General features: G+C 38.7%; 1 protein-coding gene across 1 annotated transcript; it reads right to left on the bottom strand.

The window, feature by feature from the left end:
* Nucleotides 1–2,956: 2,956 nt before the first annotated feature.
* fam20cl (family with sequence similarity 20 member C, like) lies at nucleotides 2,957–17,437 on the bottom strand. The gene is made up of 11 exons (XM_007236034.4): nucleotides 17,312–17,437; nucleotides 15,171–15,522; nucleotides 12,914–13,089; nucleotides 11,518–11,596; nucleotides 9,825–9,917; nucleotides 8,680–8,795; nucleotides 7,738–7,918; nucleotides 4,902–5,011; nucleotides 4,730–4,811; nucleotides 4,086–4,145; nucleotides 2,957–3,292 (listed from the first exon to the last, which is right to left on the bottom strand). The coding sequence occupies exons 2-11, from the start codon at nucleotides 15,518–15,520 to the stop codon at nucleotides 3,052–3,054; spliced, it is 1,488 nt and encodes a 495-aa protein (XP_007236096.2). The 5' UTR covers nucleotides 15,521–15,522; nucleotides 17,312–17,437; the 3' UTR covers nucleotides 2,957–3,051.
* Between the last annotated feature and the right edge of the window lie 550 nt (nucleotides 17,438–17,987).

Raw genomic sequence — 17,987 nt, 5'->3', positions numbered from 1 at the left:
CAGTGTTCCGAGGAGCAGGTCTGTGTTAGGCTGTATCAGACTGTATGTACAGTACTGTGAAACAGTATTGACCCCCCAGCACCTCCTCTTAGCACCTCCTCCCAGCTCCCCAAACTTACTACAACTACTGTATACTTACAAATTAAGCTATTTTATTCAAGTAACACATGAACCAATTTACAGTGATAATAAACAGAGCTGATTAAATACAGACATATTTGTTAAATGTAAATCTGCTTTAGCCCAGAGCTTTTTCTCAACTAATTTTGAAAATGAGTCTTAGCAACCACCTAGCAACGCCTTAGCAACCACCCAGCAACTGCTTAGCAACACCATAGCAACCACCACAGATACCATAGCTACGCCTTAGCAACCACCTAGCAACACCTTAGCACCCACCTAGCAACTGCCTAGCAACATCTTAGCAACCACCACGGATACCATAGCAATGCCTTAGCAACCACCTAGCAACTGCATAGCAACACCTTAGCAACCTCCACGGATATCATAGCAACGCCTTAGCAACCACCTAGCAACTGCTTAGCAACATCATAGCAACCACCACGGATACCATAGCAACGCCTTAGCAACCACCTACCAACACCTTAGCAACCACCTAGCAACTGCTTAGCAACACCTTAGCAACCACCGCGGATACCATAGCAACGCCTTAGCAACCACCTAGCAACGCCTTAGCAACCACCTAGCAACTGCTAAGCAACACCTTAGCAACGACCACGGATACCATAGCAACGCCTTAGCAACCACCTAGCAACACCTTAGCAACCACCTAGCAACTGCTTAGCAACATCATAGCAACACCTTAGCAACCACCTAGCAACACCTTAGCAACCACCACAGAAACTATAGCAAGCACCTAGCAACATCATAGCAACGACCAAAGGGTTCGGTGGGAGACATTTAACCTGCGCAACCATCCTGCGTTTCCTTCAGGAAATGCACTTTTCTGGTTTATTTATGTAATCCCAACAAATATTTTAGGTACACCTGCACAACAAATAATAATCTTGTTGTATTTACTTAAAATCCCATGATGCAGCAAAGCACAACTTTTCCACCGTAGTGCTCAGTGTTCCACGATGGTGGATGGTGCAGTGAAAGAAGTAACTTCAAAAGCAGGATAAAATAAGTAATTCCACAGCACTTTGGTGTTTTATTAGTTACGTTGTAGTAAGGGCACCAAAATATAAGTTTATTTATGATATAGGAAAGTCTGTGACTACTTAAATCATTTTGATCATGTAATTATTTGAGATAATTTCCAGATCTACAGAGAAAGCAGGTTTTGTAGCTTCTGCTATTTGGTTGCTGCAAACAAGCCTGTTAGCCCAGTAACTAGTGTTTATTACTGAATAGATTTATGTTTACCTTAAATTTTCACTTTAAGCTTTTTTTCAATCATTGTAAGCTAACTTTACCTGGTTATGAGGGCTGTAGTGTAACTGTAAGCTAACTTTACCTGGTTATGAGGGCTGTAGTGTAACTTTAAGCTAACTTTACCTGGTTATGAGGGCTATAGTGTAACTTTAAGCAACCTTTTTAAATCTCCAAGCCCTACTTCAAGTGGTTTTAAAAAAATCAATAATGAAAATGCATATGTTGCCATTTATTATCTTACAATAGGCCTCTACATTTAAGTGTAAAATTTCTGGTGGAAATCTTTAAAAGTGGAGAATAAGACCAATTATGTTACATTTTTTTGCCTGAAAATCAGTTGGTATATGTTTGAAGCAAGGGTTCCATACACATTTGTGTTAAAAATCACACACTTGAGACATAGTGATACAATTTAATTTTAAGATAAACTCCAAGATGTTGGACTTCAGGTGTTATGCTTTAACAGGTTTTGAAGGAGCAGCTAAATTAACAAGTTTTGTGTTTTGTTTTGTTTTTCTTTTGGGGACAGATGGATAAGCAGACAGAAGCTGAGCTCCTAACTGTAACCTGCTGAGTTTATGGGTGTTGAGAGTATATTATTGGTTATTCTTAATCCACTTCAAATATAGAAATCTAAAATAATTAATTATCAGTTAAATGCACAGCTCAATCACAAAACTGCACTGACTACACTGAAAAAGTCTGTGCTTGATCTACTTAAAAAAAATCATGTCAACTTTTTGCATCAGGTAATTAAGTAGATTAAGCAGGAATAGTCTTTGTATTACCTACTTAATTTTCTCAGGTTGTGTCAATGTACTTTTTAGGTTGTGTCAACATAATTTAGTAGTTGATACTACCTGAAATAGTCCATTGACATTACATGAGCAAAGTAAGTTGACATTACTTAAAAGAGAACATTGATACTACCTGAAAAAGTACATTGACATTGCAAGAGAAAATTACGTTGATACTACTAGAAATATTACATTGACACTACTTGAAAAAGTACATTGACACTACATGGGAAATTTAAGTTTACAATACCTGAAAAAGTATTGTAATTTTTTTTAACTATTTGAAAAAGTATGTTAGCACTACTGGAGAAAATTAAGTAGTGAATACAATGACTCTTGCTTGATATACCTAATTATCTGATGCAAAAAGTTGACATGATTTTTTAAGTAGATCAAGCACACTATTTTTTTTTAGTGCACAGGCTTCCAAAGCAATATGATCCAATGCAAAAAAGAAAAAAAAAACACTGTTTTACCAAATTGGATTTATTTGCTTAATTGGTTTTATAGTAGAATATTGGAGTCTTTTTTTCTGTGCATAACAAACAGAAAATGACATTCTTACATAGTGCTGGGCGATAAAACGTGTAGGGAGAGGGGCCCATGAAAATCCTGAATAATTTATTTTTTTATTTATTTTATTATTATTTTTTTTATTTTATATTTACACAATTCTAAAAACATAGTTTTTTTTTTAAACATGAAAATCTGAAATGCAAAGAAAAAACATAAAAAAAAACTCATTTGCCAATAAATACAACTTTTTCATAGAGCCCCACAAGACTGTGGATTAATAATTTTTTTAATCTTTTTTTGCAGAACTGTGTCACCAAGCCTTCATCCACAAGGAACCCTCCTAGTCTGAATAGTCAGGAATGTCATCATAAATGACATCATTGTGCTGCTGATTCAGACAATGCTGGATGGTCTTAAGTACTGTTGCTAAGCGACGGTCTAACGCAGAGAGGTGTGGTTCCGCCAGCAAGGGGGCCACAGAGAACAGAGGGTCCTGGGACAGGGAGGTCCGCATCATGTCACTCAAGCGGTAATGAGGGAGGGAAAGCAGACGCAGACGCAGAAGAGTCGAGCGACGAATTCTGGAAGAAAGAAAAGGTACAGAAAGAGCTGCTTTAGAAAAATAGCCATCTTGCCTGTTTCTTATCCGTACATCACAGAAATCTGTGTAGGTTTTATCCTCCAAATCTGCCTACTTCCATTCTCCAGGTTCCATTTCCACACCCAGGTTTGCCAGGTATAGACCTCAGCATGTAAACAGTGTGCTGCAGCCATGGAAATGGGCGTTTTTTTCTGCTAAACAGGTACTCAATGAGCTTCAGTAAAGATTAGTTAACCAACTAGCGTAGTAGCAGAGATAGAAATTTTTGACATTGAGATGTATATGTATTTACAGATCAGCTACAGAGGAAGATTAGTTGACGATTGCCACTGTGTGTTAATCTGGCAACTCATGTGAGTTTTGCATTTGTGGAAGAGTGGGTGGGGCAGAAATCTCTATCAAGTGTGAATTTCTTTTTAGAGTCGCTTGTATTTATTACTAATTGTTCCTTTAACTCTTGTGGTAGAGCTTTTTTGACACTATATCATATGTTATCTGGGACCATAAGTTAACCTTGAGTTAATTTAACAGTCAACTTTACTGCTCAGAAGAATGGTCAAATATCCAACCAGAAGTTTACAGTTGACAGCTACCAAAAGCTGGTGAACAATAAATTTGCTATTATGGATATTTAACCAAAATCAGATGTGCTGTTTAATCATTTTGATCATGTAATTTTTTGAGAAATTTCCTAGTACAGAGTGAACATTGAGATCATTTCCAGATCTACAGAGAAAAAGTGGATGTGTCCTCCAGAGTGAAGTCAGATTTACCTGCAGCACTGAACCAGAGGGGTGAGTATGGAGGGTTCATCCTTAGAGTATCGACCAAACCTGCCACATCAAAACAAAGAGAACAAGATTAGTACCAATACATATGAGGAACTGACTCCCAAGCTAGAAAAAAAACATTGTTGTAATTTGTCTTGTGCTCTTGTGTATGCTGAAGCATTAAGAGTTCCTTTTACTGGAACTAAGGGGCCAAGCCCAACTCCTTAAAAAAACAACAACAACCCAACAACATAATCCCCCCTCCACCAAACCTTACACTTGGTACAATGTAGTCAGACAAGTACTGTTTTCCTGCCATCAGATTGCCAGACTTCTATTCTTTATTCCAGAGAACACATCTCCACTGCTCTAGAGCTTTACACCCCTGCATCCAACGCTTTACAATGCGCTTGGAGATGTAAGACTTGGATGCAGCTGCTTGACCATGGGAATCCGTTCAATCCGCTCTGTTCATTTTACATGGCCACACTGAGTTTTTTGTTACTCCCAATAACTTTCATAATACCAGGTAACCATGAACCTGTGGCCATGGAAGTGTTTGGAACAAACATGGTTGAATAAATACTTCAGATAAAATAATGTATATTCCTAACTGATTGTAAGGTTGCAACTGCCCAAACACTCACGCTCTCCCATTATCCAAGTGTAGGAGGAATGTGTTGTTGCCAAAAATCTCAAACGTTTCATAGTGGTGTCTGTCCATATTACCTGCAATCAGAGAACACAGTAGAAAATAGTGAAAAAAGTGAATAGAGATATGATAGGAAATTACAAACAGCCTGAACCCATAGGTCTTACTCTGCAGGAAGTCCAGGATGGTCATGTCTATGAGATCCACCAGTCTTGTTCCTCGGTCGTAGGGCGGAGTCTTTTTTACAGCATTGCAGTATGTTGGGGTGTTCTCCCACCTGAAAAATATAATGTCATCCCAGGACAGGAACGAAAACGATAACCAATAATACAGTACAATGTATAATCATATAATACAGTCCTATAATCATTACACAGTAGAGCTGTCAAATGAATGCTGATTTATCGTCTTGGTGCCCTTTGACTGGCACTGTCATGTGATGGGGTGAACAAAATTGCTCTGCTTGCCCCCCCTTGGCCCATGCTGGTGTACTGACCCTTATAACTGAATAAGAGTATTGTGCACTATCATTAAAGGTGCACTAAGCCCACTAATTTTTGCTGACTCCACCCTCAGGTCAAATTTGAAAAATGCTGAAAAATGGGAGAGGTAGTTTGGGAGGGGCAATGGATGATGTATGGGTTTGGAGGTAGGCCAGGAGGGAGAGCTGATTGGCTGAGCAGTGTGCCTCTGATAGCGGTGAGACGCAGATGGTTGGACGTCAGCAGGGGGGGGGGGGGGGGCGATATTATTGATTGACTGATCTGCATATTGTAATGCATCTGCGTACCAAAATACACAAACACATCATCCTTGCCTATAGCACAGTTAAACCTGTAAGGGCACTGCAGCAGCAGAATTACCACAATACATTTTTTAAGGTTTTTAAGGAAATGTTTATATTTTTTTTGGCAGGACTGGACTGTTACATTACTTTACTTTAAAAGAATCTATTTCAGCTATTTAAAAAAAATACATGGTTTAGGGTTTAGTGGTTAATAAAGGTACATGATGGTACAAATTCTGTACTTCAAAGAATGAAACTGTACCCCATCAGTAGCAGTAGAGATACATGTTTGACCTTGCATAGTACTGTTTTACACCTGTGTAGGTACAAAGATATGAAGATTTGAAAATACTTATATCACTTGTATTAAGAATGTATAGCACTATTTATGGGAGACACAAATTGGGAAAAAATAACAATAGCCTCAGTAAAATATATTATGTCAGATTATTTTCTTTTAGCTTACTAGAAGCATATTATCTCCAATTTGTGTTGACTTCTACACTATTTCAACTAAACCATTTCGAAAGAATCTACTGTGAAATTTTACATCACTGAAATTTACTATTAAGGGTTGTTGAGAGCTTTTATTTAATACTGTGGATTATCAATTAACGTACTGCACTTTCAATAACTGAAACATTAATGGTTGCTTCATTTCCCATTGGATACTGACACCATCTATTTGCATAATGGGTGTGTCTTCTTGTCTCTGACACTCACCATCAGTGTGCAGTGGTTCCCCCTACCTTCCCCTACCTGGGATAAGTGTAAGTTATTGCTTTCTCTGCTGCTGAGAATGGCTTTCCTCAGACAGTCACATGCCCTGAGCTCTTTTACTCCAGAAGCCATACGGCTGCTCAAAAATATACTCATTTAAAATGTAAAAGGAAGCAGAATTGTTATATTTTCCTGAAACTGATCATGTTTTGCTCAACATTTTTCCAAGCACCTAATTTTTTTACTTATTTTTAAATGTATAGACTTTAAATATATTCACACCTAGGATATCTTTTGCTAGTATTTCCCCACGCCCTTAACTGAAAGAGAAGGAAAAGAGAGGGGGGCGAACTCAGATGGTTGAGCAGGAGTTCGGGGCAGCTTTGCTAGAAAAGCGTGAAGCTGAAGCCCCCCCACGCAAAGAGAAACGGGAAGAGAAAGGGAGAAATAAATGGAGGAAGATGAGGAGGAGGTGGGTGCGATGTTGTTCGACACGCAGGTAGAGAGGAAGGAACGGTTATATTTGTCGGAGGGTGGGAGGAGTAAGGGTGTTGATCAAACTCCCAAAATTACGTTATTAACTTAATTATAAAAATGGGTAGACAAGAGAGTATGTGAGTTGAAAGCATAAGAATACTGGTGATAGTTCATTACATGGCTTATTAAAATACATGGAGAGCATCAGGCGGAGTTATTTATTTTCTTGATAATCAGATAAACCTCTAGGATACATGTAGATACTAAAAACCTGACACTCAGAGCAGCCTATGCCTTTCAGTATTTTGATCAGGACACACTAAAGGAAACTATATACAAAAATGTAAATTATATAGTCTAAATAAATAAAAATGTTTAGTGCAAAATAACTACTTAGCAAAAATGTGCAAGTAAAATAAAAAACTATATAAAGTAGTGTGCTGCATGCCTAGCTTTAGTTTGAGTAAAGCAGGTAGTTTCACACTTTTTCTATGGACACTTTTCAGTCATTTACTGATATTATTTGGTTTGAAACATCATATAAATATGTTCAAAGCACTAAAGGTAAATACTATTGATTGGGGAAGGAGATCTCACTTTTTTAGGTGTTTTCTCAGTGGGTTTCTTGTAGATTTAGCTTTAACGCACTGGGATGTCATCACTATTTTTAGAAATAGTAAGTTCTGCCCTTTCTAACCATATATGGATTATGTTAATGTGCGAAGAGATTCCTGAGTAATTAAGCTGAGAACACAAGGTACGATTTTGGACTGAAAATCCGTCCGTAGGGTTCTAGGGGTTAAGGCACATAGAGTCAGGGAACACATTTGCCCCTTAATAAAAGTTATATCCGTATCCTGTAGGGTAACTGCCACAGTGACAACCCATTGTACCATTCTAGGTACAGAGTGTTATCATTTTTACACATCATATCAAAGAACTTACTCTATATTTTCTGCACAGTAACATCACTCTTATGTACACACACACACACACACATACACACACACTCCACCCACAGTGCAAGCTTGCTGCGGCTGTAAGAGCGCCTCCAGGGGTTTTTCCATGAGCGGCGGGGGGCCAGGGTCAGGTCAGGCAGCATGGCAGCCAGGGAGCCTTCCAGAGCCTGCGGTCGACCACACACAGCGTGCTCTGTGGAGCAGTAGTACGAGCACTGGCCGTAGAAGCACGTGTTCCCCACTGACGAATACAGAGATGAGGAAGCAAAGAAGGTTAACACAAAAGCCCAGAAGACCACAGCTTAGAGCACTTTCTTAATTTCTCACATATACAATACTATTCTGTCTATTAAAAACACAGAACTGAGTAGAATATGTTCTGAATGGGAAAAGCAGTTTGGAATGGACGTATCTGATTAAATCTGATTTACTAAGTACATTACAGCAAAGCTATATCAGTCAGAAACTACCAAACTGCAACACATATGAAAGGTTTGTTTATAAGTTTACAGTACCGGTCGAAAGTCTGGACATGTCTTCTTAATCAAAGTATAATGTATAATATGTCAAATGTATAATAAAGTCATCCAGACTACAAAGGAACACATAAAGAATCATGTTGTAACTAACAGAATTAAACAAACAAAAATACTCTGTGAAGCTTTTAGTTGGCTCTTATCTGGGGTGCTGATAACTTGATGTTTCTGAGGCTGGTTACTCTGATGAACTAATCCTGTGCAACAAAGGTAAGTAACTCTTGCTCTTCCTTTCCTGAAGCAGCCCTGATGAGTGCCAGTTTCATCGAAATGTTTTTGATTATCTTTACGACTGTACTTGATGATACTTTCAAAATTCTTAACATTTCATTGACTGAACTTCATTTCAAACATAAACCTATAAGTAGCAACATAAAAGAAACTGAAGTGGTCTCTACATGTTTTCTAGAGATGTGTATATATATAAATACCCTACATTTCTAACTGTTCTGAAGGTAGAGATAACCTGGGGAGTTGAAGAAGGTCCGGGCCAATTTATGATCTGTAGTTACATCTTTAATTTCTTTAATGACGTCAATCAGCCTTCCGACGACTGGAGGAACCCGTCTAAAACCAAGAATCCTTACAAAAAAAAAAACAGCAGAAAGAGGCAGAAAGAGCGTGAGACTGGGTTACAGATGTTTTAGCCAAGCTACACTTTAAAAGTTAACATCATTACTTCTCACTTAACATTAGTAAACTTCATTATTTAATAATATTCTAAGGATTTAACTCCTTTTAAATGTCATTTAGTACAGTTGTAATTTTGAATGAAAGATTCTATAGCTAAATAAACTTGAGCAGACCAATTCATAATATGTAACTCGCCACTCACTGAAGTTTATTTTAGCTGCTGTATCTTCGAAGATTTAACTTAAATAATGTAGCACCATATTAACCCATGCATCTTCTCTATTGGTTCCTGGTGTCATCAGTATTTGTATTATGGGCATGTCCCTATCACTGTCTCACCATCAGTGTGCGGTAATTTCTGCCTCTGCAGCACCCTCTCAGGTTCAACTGTGCTACAGGCGAGGATGATGTGTCTTTTGTATTTTGGTTTGCAGACACATCACAATATGCAGATCAGCCCCCCCTCTCTGGCATCCAACCATCTGTGTCTCACCACCATCAGTGGCACACTGCTCAGCCCAAATCAGCTCTTCCTTCTGGCTCGCTCCTAAACCCATACATCACCCAGTGCCCCTCCCAAGCTAATCCTCCCCCTTTTTTTTTTTTTTTTTTTTGCATTTTTAAAATTTGAGCTGAAGATGGAGTCAGCTAAAATCAGGGGGTTTAGTTTAGTTACTCTTAATAAAACAAAAACACAGGCTAGTCTTGCCTGTATAAGCAACAGTTACTCATATTCTTTAGCTATTCTTTAACTGATTGCCCAACAGTTACAAATTAGAAGTTAAAGTAACTATGCTATTTAAACTAAATTTAATAAATACTGGCTGAATGTAAAATACTGGATATAGATGTTGGCTGTAGGAAATGTATACTTATTTAAGCTTGACCACAGGTGCCTTATATTTTGCCCATGGCGATAGAGAGAGAAACAGGAGGCATTAGGTTCACTGAGGTTTATAGGATGTGTCCTTGGTGTACCTGTCCAGGTGAAAAGCTGCGATCTCAGCATTGTGCCTCTCAAAGTCCGAGAAATAGTACAGGTTCACATTGGTCTCCTCGTGCCTCTGTTGTCTGCAGTAAAAATAGAACACGGCTGATGAGGCAATAAGCCTAATTATAGCCTATTATAGTTCACTGCAACACTGAAGGACAGTATCAGTTCCTGTTACCTACAGCATCTGCAAAATTCACTAGAACACTTTCCCTATTCAGCTGCTCATGAATCACAATATTATCTCATGGTGAAGGACAATTAAAGGTGCGCACGGCTACCACACATGCTCAAAAACATGGACAGGCATAGACATAGTTGTTATATCAGTTACTTTGCATGTTAATTTTAGTTTAAACATTACACTTAGGTGAATAAAACTGATTTGTATTTAGAATTCTTTCTGATTTCATTTAAGTGAAACAGATTTAAAAACTACCATACCATACCAACCAATCGATTTGTCTTAAAGTTAATTTTAATTTCTTACAAAATGCAGGAGTATATCGTCGCCGTCCAATGAAAAACACTTATCTCCATTTTTGTCGATTTTTAGTTCACTACATAATTTGAACAGACAAACTGTCCCTCACACTGTGCCAAAATTTCTTGATGAACGGACCAACAAAAACTCTTCCAAATAACTTTCATTGAAAGTTTACAGGGGTTTTTTCTCTCTCTTGTAAAGTTGCTGTTTGTTTTTTTCGAGATAAGTGTTTTTCATTGGACAGTGGCGACATGAAGTATATGGTTTTGATAACCTGTTACTTGTAAAAGTAGATGTTGTCATTAGGCAATGAAAATGTGAAGCAAGCATAGTAAAAACACATTTTTAATAAGTACCATATTTTTCGGACTATAAGGCGCACCTAAAATTCTTTAATTTTCCAAAAAATCGTCAGCATTCCTTATAATCCGGTGCACCTTATGTATGAAATCTACCGCTCAGGTTGTAAGGAGCATTTACATTTAAGGTTTTTAGCAGGCGCCCTTATCCAGAGCCAATTACAACAGTGCTTCGATGTTACTTCAAATATCCAAAGCTAGTTTGTAGACTAGGATCAAGGGATACACAAAGCTTGATCATGTTTAGAACCTTAGGAACATTTTTTTTTTGGATTAGTTTAGGAACTCTTTGAAAAGATGTGTCTTCAGTCGACGTTTGAAAACCGTGAGTGACTCTGCTGTTCTGACAACAAGTGGAAGTTCATTCCACCACCTTGGTGCCAGCACAGAGAAGAGTCTGGATGTTTGTTTTCTGTGTGTTTTGAGGGATGGAGGTTCGAGCCTCCATCTGGCTTTGACCATTGCCATCAAGTATGAGCAGTGAAGATAATCTCATGAATTACAGAGTATTAGGGAGTTAGCACTGCTAGCCACAGCTGGGAATTGCTGTTAACCAGGTCTGGCTAGCTCTACTATCTGGGGCTGAGTAGCACTGCTAACCGGGGCTGGTTGCACAGCTTACCACGGCTGGCTAGCGCTAGTAACTGGGGCTGGCTAGCACTGCTAACTGCGGCTGGCTATGCTGCTATAAATGATTCAGTAACTTAAGTGAGCCCATATTCATGCCTCGAGGGATTAAAAAAGGCATGAGAGGGCAGAGACTGTCGTCATCATCATTGTTCTGTACAGCAACAAACGTGTGTGAAATGTACGTACTGTACGTGTTGGACTTACTTCATAGGCTTGAAAAGAGCCTGTCCGTAGTTCGGGAACGTCATCACCAACTTGAGCTGGGTTCCTCCTGTCTTCTGAACTGAAAAAGAAATGCATTAATAAAAGCAAAATTACATCAGGAAAACACAGAACGGGAGATTGTTGTATTTGGGATGGGGTGTGTGTGTTTGGACGTCTCTATATTTTTTAAAGGTGATAGTTTCTATCCAGATATAATCCTGATATGCACTGATCTTTTATTTTACGATTAAAACTACCTGCTTAATGTTGATTAATGTAGATCTTTAAAGTCCTGTAAGTGATGGAATGGGACCTTCATGATCATGAGCCTGAGTCTTTGGCAGCCATGACCAGTTAGTTATCCTTTCGTGGAGCAGTTTTGGTAAGAGGGGTACCTCACAAGATGTGCCTGATATTCTGCACTGTGATGGTGGGGTAGTGGTGGGGGAAGCACCAGCAGCATTTACTTGAATATATGTTCTGTTAAATTTACTATCAGTTTTTTAAATTTTCTTAATTTTTTTTAATAAATAAGATGCACAATTTTTACTAACATTTACTTCCTTATTTTACTGCTGAAATGTGTGATAACTGTGGATTTAAATCAAAAAGTTGCTTTTGTTTACATTTTACACAATTAACTTGTGTTTAGCTAATTTACTAACCCCTTATAACATTTTTTATTAATGTTTTTCATGACCTGGGCAGGCTTTTTAAGATGTTTCCCAGCAGTATGATGGGTAATGCAGCAAGAAGCTTATTCCCTGCAGGAACGTAACAGTATTAGACTTTATCCTGAAGTACATTTTTTGTCATCTGATGTCATGACCAACGTTCAACTTGAAATGAACGTCTATTGATGTTGGTGGCCAGTTGGGTTGGGTGTTTCTTTATTGTGAGGTGTGACTTCATGCTGAGCTTGATTGATATTCTAGTGAAATGGAGAAATAGTCCACCAGAAATGTTACTAGCAGTAGCTACAAAGAAAATGCACTAGCAATCCTCTTTCTCTTTTTTGTATGTTAACTGTATACTCAAGGGAGGAAAACCCTTGTTGACAAGATTACATACTGAAGGTCAGTGGATGTGGATGTTCCAAACACTCAGTACAATTTAAGTAATAAAGCTGGTTAAAGTACATTAGTAAACATAACTTAAACATAACATAAGCAACAAGAAACTGAGAAAAGGGAACACTTTTTTCAGTATAACCTCCATGAGCAATTCCATCTTTTTTCCACTAGGGGTTTCTGTACTCCATCTCTTTTTTAATGGTTTGCTCAACCACTACTTTTTCACCATTTTCATCTTTCTTTCCCTTTAGGAACTGTAGGAGCTCCTACAAAATCTGAACAGTCAGCGAGGTACTATAACTGTCACTGTTACTGTTAGCTACCTGCACTGACGATGCGGCTGGTTGCTATCTGCTTAAGGAGCACAGGCAGGTTGTCGTCTCTGTGCTGGTACAGCTGCCAGCGGGAGATGCCCAGATGGAACTGGAGCCAGGACGGGTGGGTGTTTGCACTGCTGTTCCAGTCGATGTGGTCGTAGCCCTCCTTGCTGTTACTTATCCTGAATGGGAGGAGGATAAAGTGACAGAAACATTTAATGTGTCTTGTCAAAGTAAAGTGAGAGCGAGAAGAGAGGAGAGGCTTAAATTACAATCAGTCAGAAAACTGTAATTTAGAACCATAAGTATTTAAACAGCAGATCTATTTTTGTAATTTGCCTTTACTGTATTACCTCAGTTTAAAATGAAGCAATCTAGACGGCTATGGTAAAACAGCAGGTAAATGTGACATAAATCTTATCTTTTACACCATGTGACACAGATGTGTTGTTTTTATGGCAGTGAGATATTTCCAGTTCCGATTTTGGCCACTTTAATGTGGTATTGAAATCCAATACATACAGTGTGGAAAATAAGTATTTGATACACTGCCGATTTGTCAAGTTTTTCCTCCTACAAAGAATGGAGAGCTATGTAATTTTTATTAAAGGTACAGATCATTGTCGTGCTGAAAGAGCCAGTGATGACCAATCTTCAATGCTCTTACTGAAAGAAGGAGGTTGTTATGGCAGCAGATCCAGTATCTGTGTCATTCAGGATTTAAGAGCACTGAGAAAAGTAATAGACGCGTGAAACTGTGAGTTCAACAAAAAAGAGTCTTTATATAAGAAAAATGTAAATCCAAAATCTTCTTTTTTACACTTTTCTTCCAATAATTCCAAACACAGTAAGCACGGTCAAAAAACTGTGTGAATTTGTGCTCTCCAATCCTTCACTCAATCAGCTAGTGCTCTACCAGCTCAAGAGCATAATTTGCTCACTATCAAAAAAAGAGTCCTGAATTAAAATTACTGTTCAATTAAACTGACATTAGGATTACCTACATGAATTAACACAATTATTACAAAATACTCAAAGACAAATAAAACAAATATGAAATCTTATTTATGGCTCTAACAGAGGTTATTGGCCAAAATCCTGCAAATACATTCAATTTGTACGGTCTATTATTGAATAGAATTTGTTTCATTTGACGTGTTTTTAACTGGTGTTTAGTATATTGTTAGGAACTTCTTCAGTCTAACCACCTGCTTTTTCTCAGATGTTACAGTTAAAAATACAGGTGGCAGCTATTTCCATAGGGCATCCCAAGATGCATTGCTTTCCACAGTTTTACAGTTTCTCAATAAAACAGTTTCTGTATGCTTTTACTGTACATATACAGCCATTGTGTTTGAGGGTCTGTGTGGCTAAACAAAAAGTCTCCATCTGGATTTAAGTAAGTAAATGGTGTGGGGTTGATTTTGCAGTTGGTCTGCAGGTCTAGGTTCAGCAACAGTATGTGCTTTGCTAGTATTGACCCACGCCCTTGATTGGGCAGAGAAGAAGAAAGAGGGGGAGCGAACTCAGAGTATTTGGGATGGAGTTCGGGGCAGCTTCGCTGTAAAGCGTGAAGCCGAAGCCCCCCCTCTCATTAAGAGAAACATGAGAAGAGAATAAAATTAAAGAAGGAGGAAGATGGGGAGGAGGTGGGTGCGAGGTTTGTTCAATGAGTAGGTAGAGAGGAAGTGACGGTTTAAATAGGGATGGAAGTGGGAGGAGTGAGGGCGTGGCTCACTCCCAAAACTTAGTTATGACACATAACTCCACTAAAAGAATGAGGTCAGCTGACTACCTGAATATACTGAATATAGACCAGGTTATTCCATCAATGGATTTTTTCTTTTCTTCCCTGATGGCACAGGTATATTCCAAGATGATAATACCAGGATTCATGGTGCTGTAATTGTGAAAGAGTTCAGGGTTCAGGAAGCATGAGATCATCATTTTCACACATGGCTTGAGAGAGTTCACCACAGAGTCCAGACCTTAACCTTATTGAGAATCTTTGGGATGTGCTGGATGGAGAAGAGCTGCTTTGTGCAGTGGTCAGATTCTAACATCATCAATGCTGCTGCAAGATCTTGGTAAAAAAATAATTAATGCAATGCTGGATTGAAATAAATCATGTGACTTTGTAGAAGCTTATCGAAACAATGCCACAGTGAATGCATGCTGCAATCAAACTTAAAGGCGGTCCAACCAAATATAAGAGTTTGTGACCTTTTCTTGCAAAACAATATACAAATACAAACGCTCTCACCACTGCGCTGCATTTTGCTCCTCTGACCCCTTCGTTCGGACCTTCAGCAGCCAGTCCTCGTCGGGAGAGGGGGGAAGGTGCAGGTTATACAGCGGGTGAGAGAACAGAGCCTCCAGGCTGGAGAGGTCCATCACCTCCACATGCTCCTCGTGTGCTCCTCGTCTCTCAGAGTGGGTCAGGCTGGTGGAGGTCAGGTTGGTGTATGGCTGACAGCCGGGGGGCTGAGGGGACTTGCAGGATGGGGGGTATAAAGACAGGATGAACGAAGCCACCAGCATGTGCAGAACCAACGACACACACAGCAACAAGGCACACATACCCTGCAAGCGGCGATACCGACATGCTCTCATACCTGCAGGGAGAGAGAGAGAGAGAGAGAGAGAGAGAGTTCTGTTACTTTTCAATTAGAGCCATCTACTGTATTCTATCTACTGTAAATTATTTCAACAGCATTTAACTGCTATTTTACATTGCTTCTACTCTATAATGTACTGTAACAAAATATTTTCTATAATGGCTTGAAAAAAACTGAAGCAACAGTTTGCACTGTTAAATCGGCACAGTTATATTCATTCCATTCTCAGTCAGCATAAACTGACTCTTCTCAGTAAAGATAATGGTAACTTGCTCTTATTCCCTACAACACTGCAGAAAAACAGTGAAGCATTACATAAAATATAACTGAATACCCAAGGCAAGCAACGGTGTACAAGACTACACACTTGTACAAATGTTTCTTGTAATTTCGCATTCTTTTTCAATAATATATCTGGGATATCTGGGACACATCCATTATGCAAATAAAGGCCATCAGAGGTCAATAGGAAAAATGCAACTTTTGAAATATAAATTCTAATATTTATTTCAGCCAAACAAAGGTAGAGCAAATTGTTGCTTCAAATGTAAAAAAGTAGATTCTAAATGTTACTTTTTACAGTCTGTTATTAGGGATAGAATTTAGGAAGCTTCTACATGTGTTGTTTAGTCTTCAACTTTTTTGGGAAACTTCTTTATCCCTACCACCTGTTTTTTTTTTTATGTTACTGTTATATATACATGTCGCAACTATATTCATAAGCGTTCGTATCACCCTGATTTTCGGATAGGAGGTTTGAGGGGTACCCAAAGAATCTAGCCCCACCATTTGCCTTAAAGAGCCACTACACCCTATACCATATTTTTTTTTACATTAATAGCTGAAATGTGTTTCTTTGAAGTGATGAAATGTACCAGTCCTGTTTAACTTTTTTGTAAACAATTCTTTACCTTTAAAAAAACTATTTCTGCCTCTGCAGCGCCCTCTCAGGTTCACCTGTGCTATAGGTGTCATGTCCTTGCCCTGTTGCCCGTCTGTGCTCATGTTTCTCTGTGTTTTGTTTACCTTTTCTGCGTGTCTTGCATTTTTCCAGGTTATCCTGTGGGTTCCTACTGTGTCCCGCCTATAGTTTATTACTTTCACCTGTGTTCATTTGTAGCTCCCCCCCTTAAAAGTGTTTGTAGTCCAATGTGTATTTATAGCCCGTGTGTTTCCTGTTCCTGTGTCGGTTCTTGTGCGTGTTATCATCTGTTATGTTTGCGTCTGCCCATGCACTCTGTGTTTCTAGTTTTCTTCTATTGTTTATTTTTGTCTTTTGTCTCCTGTATCACAACCCTTGTCAATAGGTAAGTATGATGTATTTGTGTACTTTGTTAAACAGACACATCACAACATGCAGATCAGCTGCAGCTCAGCCAAATCGCTCTCTCTTTGGCCATGCCTCTAAACCCATACATCACCCAGTGACCCTCCCAAAGTACCCCTCCAATTTTTTAGCCTTTTTCAAATTTGAGCTGAGGGTGAAGTCAGCAAAAATCAGGAGGTTTAGTTACCATTTAAAAAACTGTGAAAGAAATTGAGGAATTTCCAGGAGGGTTAGGGTCTCATATCAGAAAGAAAAAGAATAACTTAGTTTCAAATCAAACACACAAACTATATTATTTACAGAGAACAGATTTACAGTGATACATCTTTTCCGCAAATAAGACATTTTTACAGATTTAAGGCTACCGCCCTGTTCATAGGATATCACAAGATGCACAGTCTGCCATGGTGTAGCGGGCCACGATGAATCTGTTCAGAGTTAATGAGTTAATGAACGTACCTGACTCTGTTGCTCTACTCGTCTTCACTGAAAGCTCTCGACAGAAAAAGGAAAGTTCTGGTGCCTCTCACTGCTTTATTCCATCTGTTTGTCCATCTTCTGTCCCACAGAGGAGAGGAGCACTGCCAGGTTAGAGCGATCTGAACTGATCTGTGTTTACTTTTCCCTGTTATCACTCTGCCCATGTCTGCAGAAGTAGCAGTGTTTTATACACCCGACATACATTACATTACACAGAAGTGTTAAAGGTGTTTTTTTCACCACACACACAAAGTTACACTGTAAAATGTACAGTAAGTTATCAGCATAAACGTTGGCAATAAAGGATTGTAAAATTACAGTAATAAACTGTAAAGCATATTATTGTATACAAATAAGAATAGTAATTTACTGTAAACTGGTTTTCTCCATTAAAGGTACAGAGAGTCCCAATGGCCAACAGAAAGATCAGAGGTATTAAAAATCTTTATAACTGAGAGCAAAGTGAGACAAGCTAATAGAATAAGGCTGGAAGGCTGATGAGTGTCTGCATCTATAGGTCTGATGAACAGAGAATTACCATGACAACCCTGCACACTAAGAAAATTAAGTACAGATTTGTACTTAAAAGGGTACAAAGCTTGTCGCTGGGGCTGTACCTTATATTGAGGTACAAGAAAGTACCTTTCAGTGAAAG

The sequence above is a fragment of the Astyanax mexicanus genome, chromosome 23 (genome assembly GCF_023375975.1).
Source record: "Astyanax mexicanus isolate ESR-SI-001 chromosome 23, AstMex3_surface, whole genome shotgun sequence".
Classification (NCBI taxonomy): Eukaryota; Metazoa; Chordata; class Actinopteri; order Characiformes; family Acestrorhamphidae; genus Astyanax; species Astyanax mexicanus.
The sequence above is the reverse complement of the archived record's forward strand: the minus strand, read 5'-3'. Positions and strand labels throughout refer to the sequence as shown.